Below are 14,726 nucleotides of genomic sequence, written 5' to 3' on the forward strand. Positions count from 1 at the left end.
CCATAATATTGGGTCAAATGACCTAAGATGTATTATTCATTAAAGCTTGAATGTATGAAATAAATAGTTTAGTTCCAAAATTACATGACAAAAAAACACTTTGAAACGAATTTCTCAATCTTCTATATTCCAATAGTCTCTACAATAGATTTCACACTGCATACTACAATTTGGGAGTGCATTTCAACTCCCAGGGTGCAATGCGCCGCCCAGGGCTGCTGTCTGGCTACTGCTAGCAAGCCCAGACATACGTGAAGTAGTCTAAATATATTGCTGTCATAGAGAATTTGAGGGCATTTTACATTACTTTTGGATTGTAATCATATTATAATGCTCCATGAATGTCATGCTGAATATAAGTTGCTAGTAGAATAACGGTACAATGCAAATGTTGTGTAAAATAGATTGTCGTTTTCGAACTAAACCTCCCTTGCACTGCAATAACACCTTTTTGCTTAGTTTCCGTAGGCTGGCCCTCATCTGATTTGTAAGCGAGCTATTTCCTTAGTTTGCTTCTAGAGACAGTTTTGTCATCAAGCTGTAGGCATGTTTTCCTTAGAAGCCATGCGGTCTATTTTTTCTCGTCACACTTGCTTCTCAGGCTTGCTTCTAAGAAGTGGCTCGCGCTGTGTCAGCTGCAAGTGCAAGTAGCCTGGCTAGCTTACTATTGCCCCCTTGAGAAGATTCAGACAAATGATCAGAGAGATTCAATCCTTTCAATCCGTATATGATGTGAGAACCTATTGGGAAAAAGTACCGAAAGTAACAAAAATTCTAGTATATAACCGTTTTTCACATTCTTGGATTGAAAATGTACTGAAGTTTCGTATACCATGCAACACTACAATATAACAAAGCAAAAATATTTTCTGGCAATGCTAGCATGGAATTGCCCCAAAATCTTTCTCATCTCAATGGGCACGTTCGAACGGATCGCGTTTGTCAAGTGTTTCCGCCTTTCAAAGTGTGTTGCATTCTGGGGATAGAAATTGTCTGACCTGCGCCTACATGTCAATTACATGAACTTTACAAAAATAATGTGATGAAAGGTCATGAAGTATGACTGCAGTCGACGGCAAGTTTCTGTAGTTGCTCTTCACCTACTTCATCCTGCAGCCACCGCCTGTATTGTGGGAGGATCTATTGTCAACTCATCCTTAAGGTGTTTTTATTTGACCCACGCTAACGTGACCAAATACATGACTGAAACGGGAAATAATTTGCCTCGATTTATGTGTACACTGGATATATTCAAATGTTATATTTTGAGGCTCTCACAAAGTAATACTACTGATATGTACACACAATATTATGATTTCAGTTGTTTGAGGGTCTGATGTAGGGGTTAGATACATGTTTATTTTGATATTATAAAGAAAACATTTCATAAACAATGGCAACACTACCATGTTGATCTGAGCCTTGCTGTTGGAAAACCATGTTAGTGTCCAACTGTCGCAGATGCACCTCCCACCCGACTTCGCTCCTCCACCTTTGTCTACAGTTAGTTGCTTTAGCCTCACCTCTCAAACGTGCCCAATATATGCGGTGCTGCTCATCATCTGAGTTTACCTATAAATTCTAAAGTTAATCTCAATGTGTCTCGCCAGATTCAGTAACGTGAAAACCCCATTAGAAAAACATCTTAAACTCATTAGACCCCCCCCCCCCGCAGCTGAACGTAAATCAATGTTTTTGAAAAAAATTATTTTGGTTTGGAGTCGACGATAATAGTTTCAGTACAGGTAAATTTTTTCAAACAGGTTTGTTAATTTTATTTCAGTTTACTAAATTAGCTTTTTCATGATTCTTTTTCATTTAGTTTATTTTAGTTTACCATAATAGCCTTGGCCCTGAATGCAGTCTTCCTTAAAGCTAGACCCCGCTATTAAGGTCCTGGAACAGTTAATTCAATTTAGTGTAAATCGTCCAATTAAAGTGTGCGTGTGCCGAGGGCTGTTCCCCTTACTTGGAGTTAATGGAATCATTTGCTCCGAGTACTCTGGCCATTTTGAACTCTGACTCCAACTCTCCTATCCTTCATATCTAAGTGGTGTGTTTAAGGAACACCAGGGGACTATTAAGCCGACCTCTTGTTCTGCGAATGTCAAAGGAAAAAGTTAAAGGAGAGAAGGAAGGAGGGAGGGATGAGGCGTGAGTTGACTGTCAAGGGGTAGTTTGAGCCACTCGACCCTCTTCTCCTCCTTCCTATCTCTTATCACCTGCTTATATTTCCCAAAGCACAACCAGTGGCATTTTCTCCATATTACTCCCATCATGCCATCTCAGATGTGTAGAGCTGCTTAATAGACCCACAACAGTGGAGATGTGAGAAGTTTTGATGAAGCTGTTGTTGCTGGTTGCCTCATTATAGACTCCACAGGGAAAGAAAGCTCATTTAAATGGGTTTTAATTAGTTCTCTTTCAGGCTGTGCCTTGCCTTAACTCCTTCACAAATGAATAATGAAATTCACTGATTTAGGCAGAGATTCTTATACACATATGCACACACACAGAGTCCTGATTGACTTGTTTCCAAAGTGCTTCCATTTAGAGCCTTCTTGGAGGACATGCTTTTGTTGAGTAATCTTCTTTCAATTTGATCTAACATTAGAGCAGATAGATCATTGGCACCCTTTCTCACCCTTTCATACCCCTCTGAAACAGAGCTGTGTATGCAATAAGAAGCCAATGTAATTTCAGTGTAATTGGCTATCTTGAGTCTGCCCTCCGTCAACGGTTTCATAAATGATCAAATCAAGGTTTTGCCGATGTTATCGCAGGTGCAGCAAAATGCTTATGTGTCTAGCTCTAACAGGAATATGTAATAGTACAAGAACAAGACATTAAGACATATCAGAATGAACGACGTCAGAGTCAGGAATATAAATATACACTGAACAAAAAAATACGTGTTTACATCCCTGTTAGTGACCATTTCTCCTCTGCCAAGATAATCCGTCCACCTGACAGGTGTGGCATATTAAGAAGCTGATTAAACCGCATGATCATTAGACTTGGGCACCTTGTGCTGGGGACAATAAATGGTCACTTTAAAATGTGCAGTTTTATCACACAACACAATGCCACAGATGTCTCAAGTTTTGAGGTAGCGTGCAATTGGCATATTTACTGCAGGAATGTCCACCAGAGCTGTTGCCAGAGAATGTAATGAAATATTTCTCTACCATAAGCTTCCTCCAACGTTGTTTTAGAGTATTTAGCAGTATATCCATCCGGCCTCACAACCACAGACCACGTGAAACCACGCCAGCCCAGGACTTCCACATTCGGCTTCTTCACCTGCGTGGGGGTATTTATGTCTGTAATGAAGCCCTTTTGTGGTGAGAACCTCATTCTGATTGGTGTGGCCTGGCTCCCCAGTGGGTGGGCCTATGCTCTCCAAGGCTCACCCATGGCTGCACCCCTTCCCAGTCATGGGAAATCCATAGATTGGGGCCTAATTTATTTTTGACTGATTTCCTTATATGAACTGTAATTCAGTAAAATCTTTAATTGTTATTTTTGTTCAGTGTATATACAGTGCATTCGGAAAGGACCACAGACCCCTTCACTTTTTCCACATTTTGTTATGATACAGACTTATTCTAAAATGGACTTTAAAGTATTCAGACCCTTTACTCAGTACTTTGTATAAGCACCTTTTACAGCGATTATAGCCTCGAGTCTTTTTGGGTATGACGCTACAAGCTTGGCACACCTGTATTTGGGGAGTTTTTCCCATTCTTCACTGCAGATTCTCTCAAGTGCTGTCAAGTTGGATGGGGACTGTTGTTGCACATCTATTTTCAAGTCTCTCCAGAGATATTCAATCGGGTTCAAGTCCAGGCTCTGGCTGGGCCACTCAAGGACATTCAGAGACTTGTCCCGAAGCCACTCCTGCATTGTCTTGGCTGTGTGCTTAGGGTCGTTGTCCTGTTGGAAGGTGAATGCTCGCCCCCAGTCTGTCCTGAGCGCTCTGGGGCAAGTTTTCATCAAGGATCTCTGTACTTTGCTCCATTCATCTTTCCCTTGATCCTCAATAGTCTCCCATTCCCTGCCGCTGAAAAACATCCCCACAGCATGATGCTACCATCACCATTCTTCACCGTAGGGATGGTGCCAGGTTTCCTCCAGATGTGACACTTGGCATTCAGATCAAAGAGTTCAATATTCAGATCAAAGAGTTCATCAGACCAGAGACTCTTGTTTCTCATGGTCATAGTCCTTTAGGTGGCTTTTGGCAAACTCCAAGTGGGATGTCATGTGCCTTTTACAGAGAAGTGGCTTCCGTCTGGCCACACTACCATGCAGGCCTGATTGGTGGAGTGCTGCAGAGATGGTTGTCTTTCTGGAAGGTTCTCCCATCTTCACAGAGAAACACTGGAGCTCTGTCAGAGTGACCATTGGGTTCTTGGGCACCTCCCAGACCAAGGCCATTCTCCCCCGATTTCTCAGCTCTAGGAAGAGTCTTGGTGGTTCCAAACTTCTTCCATTGAAGAATGATGGAGGTCACTGTGTTCTTGGTACCTTCAATGCTGCAGGAATGTTTTGGTACCCTTCCTCAGATCTGTGCCTCGACACAATCCTGTCTCGGAGCTCTATGGATAATACCTTTGACCTCATGGCTTGGTTTTTGCTCTGACATGCACTGTAAACTATGGAACCTTATATAGATGTGTGTGTGCCTTTCCAAATCATGTCCAATCAATTGAATTTACCACAGGTGGACTCCAATCAAGTTGTAGAAACATCTCAAGGATGATCAATGGAAACAGGATGCACCTGACCTCAATTTTGAGTCTCATAGCAAAGGGTCTGAATACTTATGTAAATAATGGGGATGAATGATATATTAGTAAGCATATCAGAATTGGCCGATATTAGCTAAATATGCCAACATCTGCATTGGCCTGATGTCTAGTTTTACACCGATGTGCAAAACCGATGTCAAAGCTGACGTGCATACCTATATAACGTAGGTACATGACGTAATGACACCACGAAAATTCCAGCGCTACACGTGCAACACAACAGTCCTAACCTAGCCCCCACAATGTCTGTGGTTTGGATCTATTTTGAAGTTTCAAAGGAAGATAACAAAAAGGCCACATGCAACGTTCTGTCTTGGATGATGTTGGCTTTCGTGACTGGTCGAGCACCGGTACACACTACCAAGTAGACGCTATTTTTTTTCAGATGTTGCCCTACCGGAGTGAAACAGTATTGTTGGAACGCACTTGCTAGTGGCGTCACTGCTATTAGCTTCACGGCTGACATTTGGACCATCAATGTCAGACCCATGAGCATGCTGAGTCTGACAGCACAGTGTGTCGACGAGGAAAACTTGCAAAAGTACTCGAGGCTGTGAACAAGCGATACGGTGGCATTCTCTCTGAGCCTCTTTACTGTGTTTCGATGCTCAATGCTAGGTACAAGGACCGCTACTTCGATGCAGACAAACAGGGTTTACGTGAAATGTTACATACACACCTGGACAAGATGGAAACGTACACAGTGACTGTGCACACCGAGGAAGAGAGGCCACGGACAGACAGAGCTGAAACTTCCCTGCTTGACATGTATGATGAAATCCTGGTTGAAAATGAAACGAGTGAACAACGAAATAGCACAGCAAGTAAGTGAAAGAAGTAGGTTTTGATGTTTTACTGGTAATGGGGACATACGTAAATGCCAACAAAATAACATTTTGCTCAGTGTGTGTGTAACCTTTATTTAACTAGGTAGGCTAGTTGAGAACAAGTTCTCATTTGCAACTGCGACCTGGCCAAGATGAAGCATAGCAATTTGACGCATACAACAACACAGAGTTACACATGGAATAAACAAAACATAGTCAATAATACGGTAGAACAAAAGAAAACAAAAAGTCTATATACAGTGAGTGCAAATGAGTTAAGTTAAGGCAATAAATACGCCATGGTGGGGAAGTAATTACAATATAGCAATTAAACACTGGAATGGTAGATGTGCAGAAGATGAATGTGCAAGTAGAGATACTGGGGTGCAAAGGAGCAAGTTAAATAAATACAGTATGGGGATGAGGTAGGTAGGTAGATGCGCTGTTTACAGATGGGCTATGTACAGGTGCAGTGATCTGTGAGCTGCTCTGACAGCTGGTGCTTAAAGCTAGTGAGGGAGATATGAGATTTTTGCAGTTCGTTCCAGTCATTTACAATGTCGGCCTACCCCGGCCAAACCTGGACGACGCTGGGCCGATTGTGCACTGCGCTATGGGACTCCCAATCACGGCCGGATGTGATACAGCCTGGATTCGAACCAGGGACTGTAGTGATGCCTCTTGCACTGAGATGCAGTGACTTTACACACACATGGACGCAGCGGTCTTACTATTTAACTGTACTAGAATGCTTTAAAGGTCGCTAAAAATGTTTGTTGGTTATCGGTATCGTTTTTTTGGGCAAGGAAAATATCAGATATCAGTATCGGCCAAAGATGTCATATCGCTGCATCCCTAGTATATAAGGTATTTCTGTGACTAGTTTGTAGAAGCACCTTTGGCAGCGGTTACAGCTGTGAGTCTTAATGGGTAATACTCTAAGAGCTTTCCACACCTGGATTTTGCAACATTTGCCCATTACTCTTCAAAGTTCTTCAAGCTCTGTCAAGTTGGTTGTTGATAATTGCTAGAAAACAAATTAAGTCTTGTCGAAGATTTAAGTTAAAACTGTAACTCGGCCACTCAGGAACATTCACTGTCTTCTTGATGAGCAACTCCAGTGTAGATTTGGCCTTTTGTTTTAGGTTATTGTCCTGCTGAAGGGTGAATTAATTTCCTAGTGTCTGGTGGAAAGCAGACTGAACCAGGTTTTCCTCTAGGATTTTGCCTGTGCTTAGCGCCATTCCTTTTTTTTTTCTGAAAAACTCCCTATTCCTTAATGATTACAATCATACCCATAACTTGATGCAGCCACTATGCTTGAAAATATGATGAGTGGTACTCAGTTATGTTTGGGGCAAATCCAATACAACACACAACACTTTGTATTCAGGACAAAAAGTGAATTGCTTTGCCACATTCTTTGCAGTATTACTTTAGTGCCTTGTTGCAAACGGATGCATCAATTGGATATTTTTTTATTCTGTACAAGCTTCCTTCTTTTCACTCTGTCAAAAGGGTTAGTATTGTGGAGTAACTACAATGTTGTTAATCCATCCTCAGTTTTCTCCTAAAACAGCCATTAAACTATGTTTCTCACCATTGGCCTTATGGTGAAATCCCTGAGCGGTCTCCTTCCTCTCCAGCAACTGAGTTAGGAAAGACACCTCTATCTTTGTAGTGACTGGGTGTATTGATACACCATCCAAAGTGTAATAACTTCACCATGCTCAAAGGGATATTCAAAGTCTGCTTTTACGTTTTTTTTTTTATCCATCTGCCGATAGGTGCCCTTCTTTGCGAGGGATTTTTGAACGTCCTTGTTCTTTGTGGTTGAATCATGTACTGAGGAGTGTCTTCTGCCTGGCCATTCTACCATAAAGGCCTGATTAGTGGAGTGCTGCAGAGATGGTTGTCCTTCTGGAATGTTCTCCCATCTCCACAGATAAACTCTAGAGCTCTGTCAGAGTGACTATCGGGTTATTGGTCACCTCCCAGACCAAGGCCCTTCTCCCCCGATTGCTCAGTTTGGTCAGGCGGCCAGCTCTAGTAGGAGTCTTGCTGGTTCCAAACTTCCATTTAAGATTGATGAAGGCCACTGTATTCTTGAGGACCTTCAATACTGCAGAAATGTTTTGTTACCCAATTCCTTCGACCTCATGGGTTGGTTTTTGCTCTGACATGCACTGTCAACTGTGGGACCTTAATGAAGACAAGTGTTTGCCTTTCTAAATCATGTCCAATCAATTGAATTTAGCACTGACTCCAAATTGTAGAAACATTTCAAGGATGATCAATGGATACAGGATGCACCTGAGCTCAGTTTGGAGTCTCATAGCAATGTCCACGAATACTTATGTAAATAAGCTTTTACTGTTTAAAAAAAATGATATTATTACAATTTCAAACATTAAAAAAAAAGTTTTTGCTATGGGGTATTGTGTGTAGATTGCTGAGTATTTGTACAATTTTTTTTAAAATTGATCCATTTTAGATGAAGGCTGTAACCTAACAAAATGTGGAGAAATCCAGGAGTCTGAATACTTCCCGAAGGCACTATATATCCTGGGTATTTATCAAATCCTGCCCTGAGAGACTACATCCCGGTTTTACACAGCTCTTTCTTTCTCTGCCTTGCTTTCTCTCCCTCTGTAGTTTTGTTGTTACCTGCTCACACAGCCTAAGGCCTGGTAATAATGTGACTGGTTTTGTAGGAAGTCATCCGTCCCACCTAGGCAAAGTGAAGGAAAACGTTCTTTCTGCCCCAAAGTTACAGTAGCTCTCCCGCGTACTGCCGAATATATTTGCAAATAAATCTTATTGGTGACAGTTAGATAACAAAGGGGAGACACCATAGCACTTTGCCTTGTGTAATTGAGTTTCCGTTGTGACCCTGTAGCTGGAGGCAGGTCAGGCTGAAAGCCTATAGATGTGACTGGATAGGGGAAGAGTTTACAACGCTGTGAAAAAGGTCCTGCTAGCTATACTAGCTCATTTCCACATTGATCGCTTACGAACTGCTTTTTCTACCTGTATTTATTGTCTGTATATGTACCCTTCTTTGTTTTGATTGTTGTTTTATGTATGCGCAGAGCAGCAACCTGCGTGTCCCCATTGGGATGATAGAGTCATTATCTTAACTGAGCTAACTTTAGGTTGTTGTTGTTGTGTAGCCGTATAGTGTATCATCTCTGTGTTTGGATTTGGTACCTCTAGTTGAATTCCGTACTGAAGCTCTGAGGTCCTCTGCTGTAGGCTATTAAAGGATTAACGGTGTCATTAAATACAGGATAAAAGTTGGGTGAAAAAACACATTCACGTAATTCCTTGACGTTGATAACTTTTTTCAAGTCCAATCAGTTTTCCACGTCGATTCAAATGTCATCGCGTTACAATTTTTTTGTTGTTGAAATCGTGTGGAATCAATGTTGACTCAAGCAGTTTGTGCCCAGTGAGAAGGCTCCGTGTTTTCCCGTTTGGGCAGATTATGAACCGTCAGTGACATGTCGCGCAGGCTTGCCAGGCACACTGAGTCAGTGTGCCTGGCAAGCCTGTGAGTGTGTCTGTAACGTGTATGATGACTCATGTGTTCAGTTGTGTGACTGCCTCTCCTAATTATGTGATAAAACAGCGATGCGACCACCAAGATGCCACCGAGATTGAACAAACCCTGTACCCCTTCTCATTCTTCTTGCTTCCCTCCTCTGCCCCTCTTTTCCCCCCTCTCTCTCACCAGGGCTTCCTCAATGCAGTTTTTGAGAGACTGAAACAGTTCCTAGAATGCAGTAAGTATCCTGAAAATGTTTTCCTAAATATTTATTAACTTTCTAATTATACAATGATCTAATGACACACACACACACATACACCACACACCCAGCACCCACCCACACACCACACACATAGGGGTAAGTCTCAGTGCTTCAGATGGTGTGTTAGAAATGTAATTACTGGTATCTGTCCCTATTATCACACATAATATGTCCTTATTGCGGAGGGTCAGGGGAGGTCGGTCGAGGTGTATTGGGGCCCGTTGGTATTTTGGGCTGTCCGACAGCGGAAGCTCTTAGGCGCTCTGAGCCAGGAGAAATATCAGTCTCCCTGCAAGATAAGGGGCGGATAAAGAAGCATGTCCATTGAGTTGCCCGTCCTCTATATTCTCTCTCCTTTTCCTGTGCATGATCCTTCCGCTGAGGTCAGCTGTCTGGATATTCCATGTTATTACAGGTGTCACTGTCTGCGGAAGGATGTGTTTTTAGGTATGGGAACAGGTAGCATCGTAATTACCAGACTCATTACCGCTGCACTATCAGTCTGGAAGGGATTCCGTTGAAGTTCTTTGGGCAGATAGGCTTTCCCCAAAACAAACTCGAAAGCGATTGGATCACCTTCAATCAATCAGAAAACAGAAGCCGCAGCACTGCATTTTTTGGAAGTAAAACTTGCACTTGCCTGTCGTTCAAGAGAAAGGCATATCGAACACCAGGACAATAGACTTAGGTAATATGAGCCAAAAGAAGCTTAATATTATCGATGTCAACGTGAGACTAACAGCAATATAGTAGCCTAACATCAGCCAGGGTATATCTAATGAATTTGCGCCTAATGATTTTGCCAAACCGTAGCGATGGATATTATGCTGCTGCGTAGAATTCAATACAGAGATTGTCTTGATACAGTAACCTCAGACTGTCATGTAAAGCTTTATATTTAGCTATCACCACCTAAGTATGACTTTACATGTGTTGTCCTGTAGTCTCCTGCCTGTCAGCAACTAAACCACCGACATAGTTCAACAGAGGAAGCTGATTGGTCTGACGCAATGGTGATAGAAAAGGCCGGGCTCAGGCCTTCGCAACCTTAACAGACTGATATTGAGGGATCAGCGGCTTTGCGAGGCTAGGGAGCAGGACCGTTTCTTCCTGTTCTTGATGATGTCATCAGGAACGGTGATGAGGAAGTAAACCTCCCGGGGGGATTTTTTTTATTGGCCACAGCTTATTGTTTTTTATAGATTCATTTTGATCGGCCGAGGGAGTTATTCCTGACACGGCACTGTCTTTATTAGTCTACTTTATTATATTAGAGAAACAAAGGCCCTGTTCTCCCAGGTGGCGGTTTCATTCACTCTCCCAGAGTGTATTGTAGTTATAAAGTGAAGCCAGGGCCTCATGTCTTGTATGTACCGTTCGTCACCTGCACATGAAATTTCCTCCCAGGAAATAAGTTATTTGAATTGAATACACTAGAGGAATTAAAATATCCATCCATAGTGAAGTGCATTATGATTTCACGGCCTTCATTCCCTTCTCCCTTCAACTCGAGCTCTGTTATGATTGTATTACACAGAAAAGATCAGTGGATACCTAACAATTTCCTCTCGGTCTTCTCCTCCCCTCCCTGGTTTTATTGGCAGCCGGGCAGGGAGATGGACTCCGATGTCTGGCATTGAAGATCAGTGGGGGGGAAAGTAATTGACATCAGAGTAACATCTTCATGGGTAGCCCCTTGTTGAAAGTGATGCACTTAATGTTGGCGAGAGATGAAAACTTGTCATATTTTGTATTGCTGTTTTATAGTGTTGTCATATGGCTTGTTGTTGTTTTTATACTGTCATAACGTACTGTTGCTCATATTTGTTTTGGTTTTATTTCTTCCAGGTCGGCAGGTAGGCCCAGAAAACCCATGTCGAGAGAAGCTTGAGAAGACTATCATACTGTACACTAAAGTGGTGAGTCAAACTGATCAGTCGACAACCGTGTAGGCCTATGTGTTGTTACAAATCTACACATGGTGAATGCACCAATTTGTAAGTCGCTCTGGATAAGAGCGTCTGCTAAATGACGTAAATGTACACTAGTTTCGTTTCTCAGTAGTCTTGCTTGCATACCAGGTACTGTTGACAGAGGCTGATATCCCAGCGCCAAGTGCTTCAACTTCATTTGTCTTACTTTCTCTATTTTTCTACATTTCTTCTCTCTATATTTGTTGTTATTTCCCCTTATTTCATTTTTTCCTGCTTTTCCTTCTCCTTTTCTGACGTTCTCTCCTTAGCCATCTTTTTTTCTACCTTACTCTCTTGTTTAATATTTTCTCCATCTTCTCTGAAGCTCATGTTTTTCCTTAACCATCTCTCTCTCTCGCTCTCTCTCTCTCTAGTTGTTAGATTTCCTGGAGGTCCACCCGTGTGCGTTCATCCCACTGATCCAGCGCTCTCTGGAATTTGCTGTCGGCTACGTGTTCACGCCGGCCGGTGAGGGCCTCGTCTTCGAACGCTTCACCGTCCAGTGCATGAACCTCATCAAAACCATCGTCAAGAACGAGGCCTACAAACCTTGCAAGAACATCGAGGGTAGGTGGAGGGTGGGGGCTAGGGCTGTCATGGTGATGGGAATTTTGGATGACGGTTATTGGTTATCCAAATGACGCAGTCATTGTAATAATTATTCATCTTTATTACTATTTTTATCCAGTTATGGCTGTTATTTTATTTTCACGACGGTCTTCATCCATAAGTTGGTGACACGGTTATGTAATTGTGCCAGCCCTAGTGGGGGGAGGGAGGTGGGAGGGAAGAGAAAATGGGAAGGAGAGAATAAAGGAGTAGAGGGAGCGAGGGAGCGAGGAGCGAGAGCAAGATGAAAATTAGGGAGAGGAAATAGAATAGAAAGAGACAGCGGGAGAAATCAACATGGCGTAGCATCGTTAATACAGACAACCACAAATAACTGCACTTCCTTGGCAGGCAGGCATATTGCAAGCATCATTAATGTACCATTATAATAATATAACGGGTTAGGAGGAGCCACAGTGGAGTTTAGTTTCTCTCTGAGCTGTCGAGACTTAGTTGTCGATGGTTGTGGTTAGTTTTGAATAGTGTGTGTGTGTGTGTGTGTAAGTTCTAACATACTCTCTGGGTCGCCCCTCTCAGACAGTAAGCCGGAGAGTCTGGAGGCCCACAAGATCAAGACGGCGTTCTTCACACACCCCACACTCACGGAGATCGGACGGCGTCTCGTCTCCCACTACTTTCTGTTGACCGAGGAAGAGCTGGCCATGTGGGAGGAGGACCCTGAGGGCTTCGGTACGCTCACAAATGCATACGGCTACTAATGTGTTTCCCTGTCGCTTTGCCAGCTTTTCTCTCCTCACGTTAACTCTGCTAATGTGTCCATCTGAATCTCCACACCATACTGGAGTACGCACGCACACACACACACACACACACACACACACCCTCCTTATCTCATTGTTGCTCTGTTTTTGTATTCGCAGCTGTTGAAGAAACAGGGGGTGACTCCTGGAAATACAGTCTACGGGTGAGTGAATGACACACACACACACACACGCATAGATGCCAGTGCACAGAGACAAGACCGACTGACTTGCTCAGCGCAGGCAAGCCGTTGAAGCAGCCATGCTCTCATTAACAGCTTTGCTGATTTTTGATTTCAACAATGTATTCAGTCACACTGAAGCTGATTTATTTCCCCTCCATTTCATCATATCCCTCTCCTGTATTGTTTTTGGAGTCCTTGACTGGGGTGCAACAAGATACCGCAGCACAGCCACATACAACCGGGAAGCAGAAAAATCCTATAGATTTGTGAGACAAAGTGTGATAGAATAAGGATGTAGAGGTGAGATAGTGTTTCTACCCGTGTCTAGTGATGTAAGGTCTTAGTAAAATAATAACCACACACACCATTACAAGCACACAAGAGCAACAATATTCTCCTTACCAGAGGGAAGAATGAGAGTGGTCTTTAGCTGCACTGTCATACAAGAAAAGGAAGACAAGTATTTCAGGTGTCTTAAGCAAAATAAACTGTGCGGTCCCCTACAACACAGTAATAAAGTGTCTTATTGCAGTGCTGGTCAGTCAAACTATCAATTAGACTTATACTAGCTGAGCAATTAACCAACATTTCTGTTATTTTTCATTTTTTAAGCAACTCATTGACCGACGTACTGTAGGTTCAATTGTTTAATTCCATTTATTTTTCAATGAACTGCACACATTGAGCAGTTCTCTACAGATAAATCCGGTCAAGCCCGAACTATGCGATGTTGTAGGGTAGTTTCCAACCGGCCAATATTCTACATAGTTTAGCACACAAAACGTGGTAATTAAGTACAATGACCGTAATCCATTACGCATGCAATTGTCCGGTCTGTGTGTTTGTTTTATGCCTGCTACATTATGTTAGTGCATGGTAGACACGGAGAGCGAGAGACAGAAGAGTGCATGATCGAGAGGGAACGAGAACAGTTGCTTCGAGGTATCTCTTGCTAAAACAGGGTTTGTGAAAATGTGGCACCGGAAATTTGACAATCAGCATTTGAATTTACCAGACATTTGAGAAATTTGAGAGCGATGCATTTGGTGCGTAACCTGAAATCCCATTTAGTTTATGGTAATGCACCTTAACAGGATATACAAGTCGAGGATGCAACGATGTGTGCGGTCCTTCTTACTGAATTCTGGTCGAGGATGCAACGATGTGCGGTCCTTCTTACTGAATTCTGGTCGAGGATGCAACGATGTGTGCGGTCCTTCTTACTGAATTCTGGTCGAGGATGCAACGATGTGCGGTCCTTCTTACTGAATTCTGGTCGAGGATGCAACGATGTGTGCGGTCCTTCTTACTGAATTCTGGTCGAGGATGCAACGATGTGCGGTCCTTCTTACTGAATTCTGGTCGAGGATGCAACGATGTGTGCGGTCCTTCTTACTGAATTCTGGTCGAGGATGCAACGATGTGTGCAGTCCTTACTGAATTCTGGTCGAGGATGCAACGATGTGTGCGGTCCTTCTTACTGAATTCTGGTCGAGGATGCAACGATGTGTGCGGTCCTTCTTACTGAATTCTGGTCGAGGATGCAACGATGTGTGCGGTCCTTCTTACTGAATTCTGGTCGAGGATGCAACGATGTGTGCGGTCCTTCTTACTGAATTCTGGTCGAGGATGCAACGATGTGTGCGGTCCTTACTTAATTCTGGTCGAGGATGCAACGATGTGCAGTCCTTCTTACTGAATTCTGGTGTGCGCTTGTTAGAATATCTGTCCACATTTACTTTTCC

General features: G+C 42.9%; 1 protein-coding gene across 1 annotated transcript in view; it reads left to right on the top strand.

Annotated features, from left to right (window-relative positions):
• The window catches only part of ipo11 (importin 11), a 248,086-nt gene that overhangs the window by 58,541 nt on the left and 174,819 nt on the right, over positions 1-14,726 (top strand). The window contains exons 8-12 of the mRNA XM_029716410.1: positions 9,378-9,426; positions 11,302-11,372; positions 11,801-11,993; positions 12,573-12,725; positions 12,917-12,960. Of these exons, the coding sequence (XP_029572270.1) occupies positions 9,378-9,426; positions 11,302-11,372; positions 11,801-11,993; positions 12,573-12,725; positions 12,917-12,960 (510 nt within the window). The remainder of the gene's footprint in view (positions 1-9,377; positions 9,427-11,301; positions 11,373-11,800; positions 11,994-12,572; positions 12,726-12,916; positions 12,961-14,726) is intronic.

The sequence above is a fragment of the Salmo trutta genome, chromosome 27, assembly GCF_901001165.1.
Source record: "Salmo trutta chromosome 27, fSalTru1.1, whole genome shotgun sequence".
NCBI classification, from domain to species: domain Eukaryota; kingdom Metazoa; phylum Chordata; class Actinopteri; order Salmoniformes; family Salmonidae; genus Salmo; species Salmo trutta.